The sequence below is a fragment of the Crocodylus porosus genome, unplaced genomic scaffold (assembly GCF_001723895.1).
Source record: "Crocodylus porosus isolate Cpor-Errol unplaced genomic scaffold, CroPor_comp1, whole genome shotgun sequence".
Taxonomy (NCBI): domain Eukaryota; kingdom Metazoa; phylum Chordata; order Crocodylia; family Crocodylidae; genus Crocodylus; species Crocodylus porosus.
This window is the reverse complement of record NW_017728951.1, coordinates 10,524,363-10,537,297: the sequence shown is the minus strand read 5'-3', so window position 1 is coordinate 10,537,297 and position 12,935 is coordinate 10,524,363. Positions and strand designations below refer to the sequence as shown.

General features: G+C 43.4%; 1 protein-coding gene across 1 annotated transcript in view; it reads left to right on the top strand.

The window, feature by feature from the left end:
• LOC109323795 (deleted in malignant brain tumors 1 protein-like) overlaps positions 1-12,935 on the top strand; it is a 189,414-nt gene that overhangs the window by 92,954 nt on the left and 83,525 nt on the right. Inside the window, 8 exon segments of the mRNA XM_019555460.1 lie at positions 766-1,026; positions 1,029-1,076; positions 2,359-2,382; positions 4,030-4,341; positions 5,520-5,856; positions 6,478-6,493; positions 8,586-8,609; positions 9,272-9,351. Coding sequence (XP_019411005.1) covers positions 766-1,026; positions 1,029-1,076; positions 2,359-2,382; positions 4,030-4,341; positions 5,520-5,856; positions 6,478-6,493; positions 8,586-8,609; positions 9,272-9,351 — 1,102 coding nt within the window.

Genomic DNA, 12,935 nt, shown 5'->3' with positions numbered 1-12,935 from the left:
CCATGCTCCTGTGGGGTGCTCCATCTACCCCAGCATTGCAGCATTCACGAGCTTTGCCTAGTACCTGAAGGTATGTAGAAAAAACATTTAAAGCTGCGTCTATGGCCGAATCGCCGATTCTCCGAATCAGCATCAAATCTTCAGATTTGGATTCGGCCGAATTGAATCAGGACAGTGATCTGAATCAACTAATCGAATCACCGTCCCTGATTCGGACCTAATATACATCCAAATCTGAAGCAAAAAAAAGCACATTTTGCACACCCCCACTACTCAACCACTAGAACTACACTAAAAATGTAGTCCTCTACCACTGAAGTAAAGAGCAAGAATGTCCTGAATACAACAGCTACTGAAATTATTCCCCATTTTGTACTTGTGCATGTGATTTTTCCTTCCTACACTTACTCCTTTGCACTTATTGAATGTTATTGAATATTACCAGTCCAAGAGAGTTCCTTTGTTACCTCATGGGATGTATCCTAGAAAAGTCCTGTATCTTTATATATTTGGCATTAACATAGGAATTCAGGGGAGAATCTGCTCCATCCAGGCAGTGTGCAGGCTCTTCCTACATTCTGAAAGTCTCTTCAGATTGAAAACAACATGAATACATTAACAATGCAAATGCTACATCCTGTGCTTTCCCCAGATGCATCTCTGAGGCTAGTGAATGGAGAGGACATAATACTTTCTTAAACAGCTCTTACTAGCCAATATAAAAAAAACGAACACATGGGCAGAAAATACTCTTTTTTTATATAGACATATCACTGAGGCTGAAGAATGGAAGCAGTAGGTGTGAAGGCTGCACTGAAATTTATTATGAAGGGCACTGGGGCACGGTCTGCGATGAATCCTGGGGCATGAATGAAGCGCAGGTCGTACGCAGCCAGCTTGGATGTGGTCAGGCCATTGCAGCCCCAGGAAATGCCAGCTATGGCCACGGCTCTGGACACGTCCTCCTGGATGATGCGAAGTGCAGTGGGAATGAATCTGTTTTGTGGCAGTGCTCTCACAATGGGGGGGCGCCCATAACTGTGGTCCTCAGGAAGATGCCAGTGTCATCTGCTCAGGTGCTTTTACTCACGTTCCTATACCTCATGTGCTTCATGGGAATAGTAGTATGGGTTATAGCTGAAAGATGATTACAAAGAAATTGTGGGAAGCAATATGCCCCCTGCATCATCTGTGTGTGTTATACCCTATGCCCATCTCCCCCCATAACTGTTTTCTGTAGCTATGCAATAATCCTCCTGGAGTTGAAGGCATATTTTTGCAATGTGACTAAAGAAAGGGGCATTTCACCCTAAGGTCTTAGGAGAAACTTGGTGGCATGAGAGGACCTCAGCAGTCCAAGAGAGACATTAATCCCCAGGTCCTGGTATACCCACAGCAGAAGGGTACCAGTGGATCATCCCTATGCCACCTCTTCTCCTGTTTTATATCTTCCTTCCTCTTCCACTCCCCGTCTGTACCCGCTTGCCTAATTCCATCCCCCATACCCACTAACTTGGCTTCACAGTCCATTTCTCAATAGCCTTTCTTTATCATGCTCCCAATTTCCCTCACTCTAACACTCCCTCCTCCTTTTGGCTTTATTCTTTCCATTCTCTCATGGAAAGCATGTGACATACTTTTGCAAAAAAACAGATTGGGCGCTGTCTGCTTGTTTTGCTTTATTCCACTTATGTGACCATAAAATAGAAAATGTCTTTGATAAAGGTACACCTTTGCAAGATGCCTTTTCTTCTCTTTACTCTGGCTTCCTGTGGATCATGGTCAAGAGGTACCATATGATCTCCTGAGGTGGTGAACACTGGCAAGCTAGAAAGTTTTTTGGCTTCGCAGCCCATAAGAAAAGTATAATCCAGGGGGATTCACATTTCAAATGTCCCCAAATCTGTAACTGTACATTAACTAGCAGTGCCATACAGCACACCTAATTTCAGGGGAATCCATGGAATTCCGAGTTTTTAGAAAACGGTATCTGCCTTAATTATCAGGACTATCAGTTTGACTTCTCTATAAAAATATGATTCTGTTAAGAAACAAATCCCAAAATATCCCTTTTTCACCAGATTTTTTTTCTATAAAATTCTTCTTCTCTCAGTGTAACTGAAGATAGACCTGGTCACAAGTGTTAGTTTTGAATCCACCTTTGCAAACAGGTAGGGAATATTGAATATTGAAACCAGTTACATAGAAAGGTGAGTGGCAATGTGCACACCTAGATTTGTATTCAAATATTTAGAGTTTGGAATTGTATTTTTTTTTTCTTTAAAAAATAGGTGGTGTTACTCATATGAGGGTTTTGTTTGATTTTTTTCAACTTGTTTTGTTCCCTTTCATTCATAGCTCTTGAAGGAAGAGAGGCACCAGGTAAGCTTATCTCAAAAATACACAAGCTCAAGAATAAATACAGCATAGGTTTAAGGGAAATGAATGTTTACAAACTGCTGCCAATTTTTTGAAAAGGGGCTAGTACAGGGGTGGGCACGTATTTGAGCCCAGGGACTACACTGGGAGTTTGAGTTGTTGTGGACCAGGTCATCCCCTTTCCCCCCACCCCCCACCCCTTACCCTGCCTCAACAATTCACTAAACTCACGAGCGCACTAAAACTTCCTATGTGGAATGGGGCCCCAGGCAAGTGAGATGGGTGGGAAAGGCCAGGATCATGGAGCGGGATTGTGGGACAGCCCCTGCCCTGTGGGAGGGCGTGCGGGGGGGAGGGGGCGGTGCGTGCACGCGTCTGTACTTGCATTTGTGTGTGGGGAGCTACCTGAGTACTAGGTCCTGGGAGCTAACCGGAAACGAGGGGAAGGAGGAGGGGCAGTGGGCATGTCCAGCAGAACTTGCCCCGGCAGAGTGGTCCACGCCTGCCACTGCAGTGCTCCGAAGGAGGCCATGGCCCAATGCTCCCACCAGTACAATCTGGCTGAGGCAGTGCAACCATATTCCAGCCTGTGCCCACTGGCCCTGCCCCAGCCAGTGCATACAGCTGCTCCCAGTGTGGCTGCAGCCACCTGGGTGCTGCTCTGTTCCCCACTCCTCCTGCACTGGCTTCTCCTCCTGCTTCTGCTGTATTGCTCCTGGCTGGAAGGAAGTTTCAGATGGATGGTTCCTGCCCCAGTGCACAAGGTTGTGGCTCCAGCTCCCAGCTGCCTGCACTGGGCAGACAGAGTAGATGGAAGGCAGCTGGGAGTGGGAGCCAGTGCCCTGCGTGCTGAGGCTGGAACCACCCACCTTTTCCTGGCCAGGACTGGCACGGGAGGAGCAGGAGGAGGAGCCACCACTGGAATTAAGGGGAGCAGAGAAGCACCCAGGTGGCTGCAGATGCACCAGGAGTACCCTGCTGAGAGCCGTGTGCTGCTCATCAGGGCCAGGTTGGCAGAAGCAGGCTGGAGTATGGCAAAGGCTACCCCAGGTGGGCCTCAACCCCATGCAGAATGGCATGAAGGCAGCTGGATCAAGTCAATTGGTGGCCGTCCCCGACAGGCTGGATTCAATCAGTTAGTGGGCCAGATCCAGTGTGCCTGCCATATTTTGCCTACCCCTGGTATGGCCTCTTTCTGGGAACAACAAGAAAATTTCAATATCACTCTTGAAAGCCACTTGAGGCATCATTAGCTTCTCAAGCACCTTGGAAAGTTTTGTATTGCTTTAAAGGTATGCATAGAACCAAACAGTGCAAATGTGCTCACGTGTCATTCTTACATGGACTTTAGTTTTACTTTGGTAGGTTGTTAAGAACAAAATATCCTGAGTTAGATCAGGTATATGCCTGCTATGGATAGTACCTTTGCTACATAGCTGGCATACTACTGCAGAAAATTTTTCCCATTGCTCATGCACCTACTGCATAAATGTTTTACACTATATACATGAACTAACTGCCATCCAACATCTTTATATTCATGGGTTCTATATTAAAATGAATAGTTGCTACTTTCTTAAACAGCTCTTACTAGCTAATATGAAAACATAAAAACACATAAAGACAAGATATATTCTTTTTTTTACACAGAAATATTGCTGAGGCTGGAGAATGGAAGCAGTAGGTGTGAAGGCCGCATTGAAATATATTACGAAGGGCAGTGGGGCACAGTCTGCGATGATTCCTGGGACATGAGTGAGGCTCAGGTTGTTTGCAGCCAACTTGGATGTGGCAAGGCCATTTCAGCACCAGGAAAGGCCCGCTATGGCCAGGGCTCTGGAAATATTCTCCTGGATGATGTGCAGTGCAATGGGAATGAATCCTCTTTGGAGCAGTGCTCTCATAGAGGGTGGGGTACCCATAATTGTAAGCACCAGGAAGATGCCAGTGTCATCTGCTCAGGTACCTTTGGCTCTATTTTCTTTATACAAATGCTTTGAAGGAATTACAGTATCAGTTACAGCTGAAAGATCATTAAGAAATTACCATATAGAGCAGATTTCCCTTTCTGAGCCATTTGGGTAGCATGTTAAAGCTGCTATAGCCAGTTAATATGTGGGTCTCATTTCTACTTGCTTATCACACCAGGTGATGCACAGCCAGGTCCGGAGCCATGCAGGGGTTGAGATGGAGACTGGAGACAGAACGAATGAATGAGCAGCTTCCAGCAACAAGCTAGTTCAGAAACCCAGTGGTCAATCTGAGAACAGTGTCTAAGAGCAGGTGGAGTCAGAAATCCAGGGGATCAGGCAGAGGGTAGTCAGAGCACAAGTTGTAGGAAACAGCAAGGCGGTGAGGGATCAAGTCAAGCCCTATTGACCAGAGACTTGAGCCTTGAAAATCTTGGTGCCTGATATAACAAGGACAAAAGATTAGCATTACTCAAATGCCACCTAAAGGAAACACTGGGTCCCCAAGTAATCTTGCTAAATTTTGTGTTACTATAAGTAATGGATAGAATCAAGACATTCAGAGTGTTTGCAAACCTTGATCTCATTGAAATTTCGATTTGATATGTCTTGGTTTATATCACTTGGCATGTACAAACTTCCCAAGTCAAATACGGGTTGTGGATTTGCTATACCAGGGCTATCCAACTGCTCAGTGGCTGGGGATCACATACTGTGCAGGCCACAATAGGACAAGGAAAGGCCTCACCCCTACACACCTCCCCCAGTTGCATGGTACATGCTGCAGGCCTGCCACACTGCTCCACAGTGCCTGGGCAGCCACTCCACTGTGCACGTTTACAGGCAGCTGTCCTCAAACTCACCAGCCATGGATTTCCCCCCTGCACCTGTGCACTGCAGTGATGGCTCCTGCATGCTACATCCCCCCCCGGGACAGATGCAGGAAGTGGAAGTAGGAAGGTAACCCCAGAACGCCTGGCTGCTGTTGCAAAGTTGTAAGGAGAGCAGCAAGGCTTGGGTTGGTGGATGGGAGCCCAGAAGATGCAAATTAACCCCTTGTTAATCTTCCCGCAGGCAGACTTCAGGCTGTCAGCTGGAAATCCTTGTCCTACACTGCTGGTTTCACTAGCCAATTTGCAACCAATAATAAATGATTCTTGTCTTGCACAGAAATCTCACTGAGACTAGAGAATGGAAGCAATAGATGTGAAGGCCGTGTTGAAATTTATTATCAAGGACAGTGGGGAACAGTCTGTGATGATTCTTGGGATATGAACAATGCTCAGGTTGTGTGCAGGCAGCTTGGATGTGGCCCGGTCATTTCAGCCCCAGGAAGTGCCCGCTATGGTCAAGGCTCAGGAAATATTCTTCTGGATTATGTACAGTGCAGTGGGAATGAATCCTACCTGATGCAGTGCTTTCACCTGGGGCGAGGCACCCATAACTGTGTCCACTGGGAAGATGCCAGTGTCATCTGTTCAGGTACTTTCTGCTTTATATTCCCAGGGTACAGCACTGAAATTGCAGTATCAGTTACAGCTGATGCATCGTTATTTAAAACCTATGAAGACAACATTGCTCCTCTGTATCACTATGATACTGTGTTCCTGGCACACAGGAGAAGAGAGGCCCCACACTAACCCTATCACTCACGCCTGTCATGTTCCTCCTCTCCTCTATTCCTGCTGCACTCCCTCAAACACTGTACACGCCTCTCACCTGAAATCTTTTCGCTTACTACTCAACCCATGTGACCCTGTTCCCCCATTCTCCCATGCCTTAACCACCTTTTCCCTCACCATAAAGTATTTATTCATGATGGCATTTAAAAGAAAAATCTGAGGTTCCCTACAAATCTCCAGTGGCATCACTGGTATAGGGTGACCAGGGCCTCCCCAGGTGCTGAGTTAAGGGGTAGAAAAAAACAGCTGCCGCTGCAGCCGCACCATCACAACCAAAAGTCACTGCTGACTTTTTGCATGGCAGCTGCAGCAGGCATGAGACCATGGTGTTATGCCTCTGCAAATCTTGCATCATTTTGTGATCCAATAAAGGATGTAGTATACCAAGATGATGCAGTTGTTCACACATATCGTTCATATGTGAATTTAATTTCTCTTTTTCTTAGTTATGCTACACCGTGGGTATGTCTACAAGTGTGTTTTAATGCACGTTAGCTTATTTTAATGTGCGTTAAAGCATCACTAAAAACATGCAGTTTAGTTAATACACATTAAAATAGGCTAATACACATTAAGTGTCACTTAAAAACCAGAGACATTTCTACATGTGCTCTGGAGGTGAGGGTGTTTTTACATGTGCACCCTCAAGTCTGTTGGAGGGTGGCAATTCCTGTACTCTAGCAGCCTCCTGCATCTCATGTAGCAGCATCCCCATGCTTAAAAATGGCAGTAGAGTTGCTTGAACTAAAGCTCATTTTTAAGTGTGAGGACATTGATACAGGAGGCAGAGTGGAACTTTAAGTAAAGTGGCTCTCGGAGCCTCTCTAATTAAAGAGCTGCCCTCCCCACCCCCAGAGCACATGTAAAAGTGGCCAGAGGTACTAGATTTAATGCACATTAACCAAAACACTTTAATGCATGTGTAGATGTGCCCTGTAAGTACAACATATGCAATTCAGAAAGAGGGAACCATACCACATAAAAACACTATTGGAATTCACTTACTCACTCCTAGACAAAGAAAACTAGATTCAGTTAGAAAATAAGAAAGCATAAAAGAACAATGCAAAGTAAGCTTTTATTTTACCTCTCATAGAAATATTATTAAGGCTGAAGATATTGCATCATAGAGAAATAGGGCTGGAAGAGACCTCCAGAAGTCATCTAGTCCATCCTCCTGCCTGAAGCAGAAATTTTCCTATCCAAACCATCCTATACAAATCCATTTTCTAACCTCTTGGTAAAACTATACAATCAGCCATGATATGACACAAAACAATGTTTAAATTCAAATTACAATGGTTGGGTTTGAAGTGTTATTGAATGTTCCCCTGGAACTATCCTGTTCTTGTGAAACCTATCCAACTAGAAATACTTTTGGGTGCATAACCATGTGTATACCACATAATCAATTTTGGTGAAAATGTTAAGCTAGTGCAGAGTTGATTAACCAGAGTGCTGGAGCACCCTGAGTGAGGTTTGAGGTAAGACGCAGATAAGGCCAAGCTCAGGCCATTTCTGCCTTGCCCGCTCTTCCAACCCCAGTGCCTGGCCCTTCTACAAGGAGGTAAGCACTGTAATTAAAAAAAACAAAACAGTTTTTGAAATGAGTTACTAATCAAGTCACAGATGTTATGGAGGGGAGCCTTGAGTCCACTAAGCGGGAGCTTGAATCTAAAAAGGTTGAAAACCTCTTACAGGTTTGGGTCCTGGGCAGCCACAATGCCACCTGATGGCCACACAATTCCTGCCCCAGCTTTAATGCTAGGAGGCCTCGCCTCTTTTACTTACCTGCCATGCCTTTGGTGTTATTATTTAGAAAGGAGGGAGGCTGCCTGCAGAACCTAGAGCAAGGTTGCCATTGTTTCCGTGTTGGGTTTTGGCTTCCTTGGCCTCTCTTCTTTTTTCTATTGCTGAGTCCTCTAGCCCACTCACTAAACTGAGCTTCAGGGTTCCCAGCTTTTTGTCTGTCCTTCCAGTGCCTTTGTTTCTGCACTCTCTCAGGCTGCTGAACCTCCCTGGGTGCTTTCTCTCTCTCTCTGTTATCTCTATCCAGCATTTGCATAAGGCACACCTAATTTTGGGATAATTCAAGAACACTTGTGAATTAGAGAACATTTAGAAGAGTTAATCTTTTTTAAATAGACAAGGACATCCAGCTTAACTATGGGTGAGTTGGTGCTCCTCTATTAAAACCTGGTTTTCTTAAGAAATGAATCCCAGTTTTTTCACCTTTTTTCAATGCCAGTTAAAATTATATCTTTCATGTAATATACCTAGAGATGCATTTAGCCATGTATTGTGTCATGAGGCACACTTATAGTTGGGGAATATTGACTGGCAGAGTTTGAGCTAAATATAAAAAGACATATCAACATCCACTGTTTCCATAATACTTTCATAATATTTCCTTAATACTTAAACTTCCATAAAATATGGGAGTATTTAGTAACAGGTCTGTCTCTAAAAAGAGAGATTTTCCTTTTTTTTTTTTTGTAAATACCCTTAAATGGATTAGTATGAGAACTTTTCATGTTCTTTTTTTTATTCACAGTCCATGAAGGAACTGAAACACCTGGTAAGTTTCTTCTCTTAGTGGCATAATATGGTTTTCTGTTATGTTCAGATGTTCACTAACAGAAACACTCAAGAAAATATAAAGCGCTATTTGAATGGGGTGGACAATTATAAACCTCTGGCCAAAATTTCCACAGAGGAAACTTATTTTGTTATGTCATATGTGGATCTCATTCTTACTCTCCAGCTGTTGGCCCAGTTCATCACCACTTCTCTGAATTACTCTATGCACAGGGCCTATAGCAGGGGTGGGCAATTATTTCAGGCAGCTGGGGCAGATAAATATTAATTTTCCAAATTTTTTAGGGGCCCCACGGGCCGGATAGAATGGCCTGGCGGGCTGCATCTGGCCCCTGGGCCCCATTTTACCCAGCCCTGGCCTATGGGAAGGAAACATTTTCCACAGTCCACAAGAGTGGAGGCATCATGCCTAACTGTGCTACGTTCGTCTTCCCCCTCTACACCAAAGTCCAAGTGAAAACTTGAGTGTTGAAGATTAGTTAAGTGTATGCTGCTGATGAAAGAACTTCAGTAATTGGTCATTGTATCTGTTAACTGTCTGTACAATACTGTCAAAAATCTAAAGAGGATTTGGCTGACAATGGTTTCTAAATTCAACTGAATTGCAAAATATTAAATTTTACTCTTCTTTTCTCTTCACAGAATCTACTGGAACTGGTCATTATAATCCAGAGTAACATCATTAACTTGATTGATAACATGAATTTTGCTGAAAGTAGAGAGTGAAAATACAAATCAGGTCTCATTCTAGGAGATCTTCACTCGCTGCATTAGGTCCCTTATCACCACCTATTCCTCGGAATCACAGCTCCCAGGAACAGAAGGCATTTAGAGATGTACCTTATCGACCAGCTTAGTCAGAAATGTATAAGCTTTCTGAGCTTGGGCTCATTAATCTTCTGCATGTCTGATTTGGTTAGTTTATAAAGACCATCTCTACCCTGCCTTCTGCCTGATTTCAGACTAACATGTTGCAATGGGGTCCTGCTCTAGGGGTGGCTATGATGCCCCTGGAGCCCCTCAGCCCTTGTGAAACTTTGCTTTCTTTGGGCAATCTCCCCTTCTACTTTCCTGCTACACCTCAGTGTAATTATCACTTTAAGAAAAGGGAGGGTGTCCCAGGGCTTCTGGCTCTATTTGTCCTCACACCAGTTCCTGCTTCAGTAAGGGATCAGAAAATATTCTCCTGGATAAGGTGCAGTGCAGAGGGGATGAATCTGGCCTATCGCAGTGTGTACACAAGGGATGGTTGTGCCATGACACCACTGTCATCTGTCCTTTTACTTTCTGACTTCTTTTGCAAAGGAAACATCTGGTAATTGCAGGTGTTTTTGCTCTCTAGATTTTGAAGATAACGAAAGGATCACTGATGCTACATGACTTGTTTAATTGATTATTAATTATTAAGTGACTATTATTCAGAGTTTCAGTATGACAGAGTAAATCCTAAATTCTTCATTCCCGGGGGAGTTGCGCCTAAGTAAAGACTTCAAGTTTCATGCAGAAGCTTACGTGGTTTTCCCTTCTTCCTTGTTTTACTTTAGAAAGGCAGTGTTTGTTTCTTAGGTCTGAATTATAGGGCCTTAATCTTCACTCATTGACCCTAGTATAGATTAGGAATTACACCAGTGAAATCAATGACAAATCAGGACTAGGGAATTCATGTCTCCTTTTCAAGGACCCCTGGGATTTGATGTACTGATTACTAATCTGTTCTTTGCTCATTTAGCTACTTCTACTGCTAAATGGCTTATCTTTAAAACCTGATTTTTTTTTTGTGGATAAAGTATTGATAGCTCCTACAGAACAAATGACCAGGTAATAAATCTCTCAACCCTCCCATGCCAGTACAAAACTTTCAGGAATTTAAGATTTTAATCCAAATCAAGATTTCACACCTGGCCTCTACATCTAAACAAAGCTCTCATAGATTTCTTTTAGTAAAGATTATATCTAAATTCATATTAAGATATAATAATCTGTTTAATTTGTATAATCTGTTATAATTGATTATGCCATTGTCAGAAAGAAATAAAGGATGCTTAAATGGTGTAATATGTGCTGAAGCTCACTCTCCTACACCACTTGCATTTATTGGTTATGATATAAGGCTGCCTCTTGTTCGAATGCTGGGTTTTTGGTTGTAGCTGTATTGGTCTACATGGTCTTGGTCTTGTTTGAATGGTAACTTTTAAAAAGTGTTCAACACAATTGAGCTAATAAGATTTTATGTAACTCCCCTAAGACTATATACTGAGATCAAAAGGATTCATTGAATGCAGGAAAAGTCTCTTTATTAAAAGTACACCATTATTTAGGTAAATATTGGACGAGAAAAAGAGCAGGAACTTAGCTCATGCCAATATAAGCAAGCTATATTGATAGAAAATCTTACACCATCAGGTCTGTTAGGTAACTGGATAAATTATTTCTAGTACTATGCTCTGAGCCAAGATTAATGGTATCAGTCTACTTTGATATACCTGATGTCTGTACATTAAAAGAAAATGTTTTCCCAGGTGTGAGGAGAGGTGGGTGGCAGCGGGGGGGGAGGCAAGTGGGGGCTGCCAGAGACTGTACTACTAGATGTGAGGTTCTGAATAAAATGAATTTTATTTTAAAGGTAATTGCTTGGATGGATGGAGTTTGAACTCTGATACTGAAGAAGAGTAAGACTGTGTCTACACAGCTAAGTCTTCATTTGGTGATTATAACCTGTGCTAGTATACCTGCATTAGCTTAGTATAGCTAGTACATATAATAATCGGAGTGAAAACATAGGTAGGAGGGTTGTTTGTTGTAGATGAGCCTACGAACTTCGCTTCATAAATCTACTGAATACAAAAAAATAATGGACTAAATACAGACATTGGATTTATGACACATTATAACCTGCCTAACATCTGATAACCCCAGGTAACCTGTCTGTATTTTACCAGCTACATTCTTCTATCACCAGTTCAACCTTCCCCCACCCCGCTCACCTGCCTGTCTCATACCTATTGTCTCCCATTCCTTCTGATTCTCACTGCCATGTCTTTACATTTTCAGAGGCCTGGATTTTGCATTTTGGCCTAGGAGAGCATACAAAACACCAGCAGACCATCCCTGTGCCTGAAGAAGGGTGTTTGTGCCCAACAGCTTACAAAAAATAATTTTTCCAACTATTTATTTGGTCTAATAAAAGATATCACATCTCCCCAAAGAACCTTGTCAATATAGGTATGAGAACATTTTAATAATCCTACTACATAGTTGGGGTCCCTGAAAAGCCAATACTTTGGTTTCTAGTATTTGCTAAATCTTGCAATGCTGTATCTTTACTGCTATCATTACCTATGCTAGCTGCATGTATGCTGCCTCATGACACAATTACACCTCCATTTCACTGTGGCGTATACCCTGAGTCCTGGGTATGACCGACTGGAGGGCCTGGTGTCAATGTGGTGGGGCTACTCATGGTGGAGTTGCTCCTATAAAATACAACAATGTTGCAACCCCCAAAATAAGGTGAGTATATGGCACCTCAAAACCCTTGACTCCATTGTGTCATTGGTATTTCTTGGTTGGAATAAGGCTAAGGGACATCACCCTGACAGAAACATGCTCGCTGAGGCATTACGCACGCAGCAGCAGCTCTAATCTGTTGCTCTCTGGTAGAAGCTATAACAAATGAGGCACTAAACATCTGGACTCGGTCTGGCCTTTGGACTCAATCACCTAAGCAGGGATAGTAGATCTGGGGCATCCTCCACTCCCCCATAACCTTGCCAAGGTGTACACGTCTTGGTGTGATGGTTGTAGGACTCCATAAGGAGCATAAGGAATGTGAGGCAGCTACCAAGGCATCCAAGCAGCCCTATTTAGGGGTGGCCTGCTTGCCTGTCTTGAGGGAGGCCCTGGAAAAGGTGGGCCAAAGAAACCATGCCCCAACCTAATCTACCCTGGCCAAAATGAAATAAAGTGACTCACATGTTCAGATTCTGATCCCTGGATTTGATTCGGACTCTGGTTTATAGAAAATAGCACTACTAAACAAATCGGTAGGGCTGTGCAAAGCTTCAGTCCCTGATCCAATTTAGTGGAGACTCGGCCTGATTCAGTGGCTGAATCTCCGAATCCAGATCAAATCAGAGAACCCTTTTATCTCTCCAAATTGAATCAGAACTCTCTGAATCAATTTGGAAAGATTCGGCAATTTGGACATTGACACAGCTTTAAATGTTTTTTCTACATACCTCTATGTAGCAGTGGCTCATAAATGCTGCGATGCTGGGGTGCATGGAGTGTCCCACAGGAGCACAGG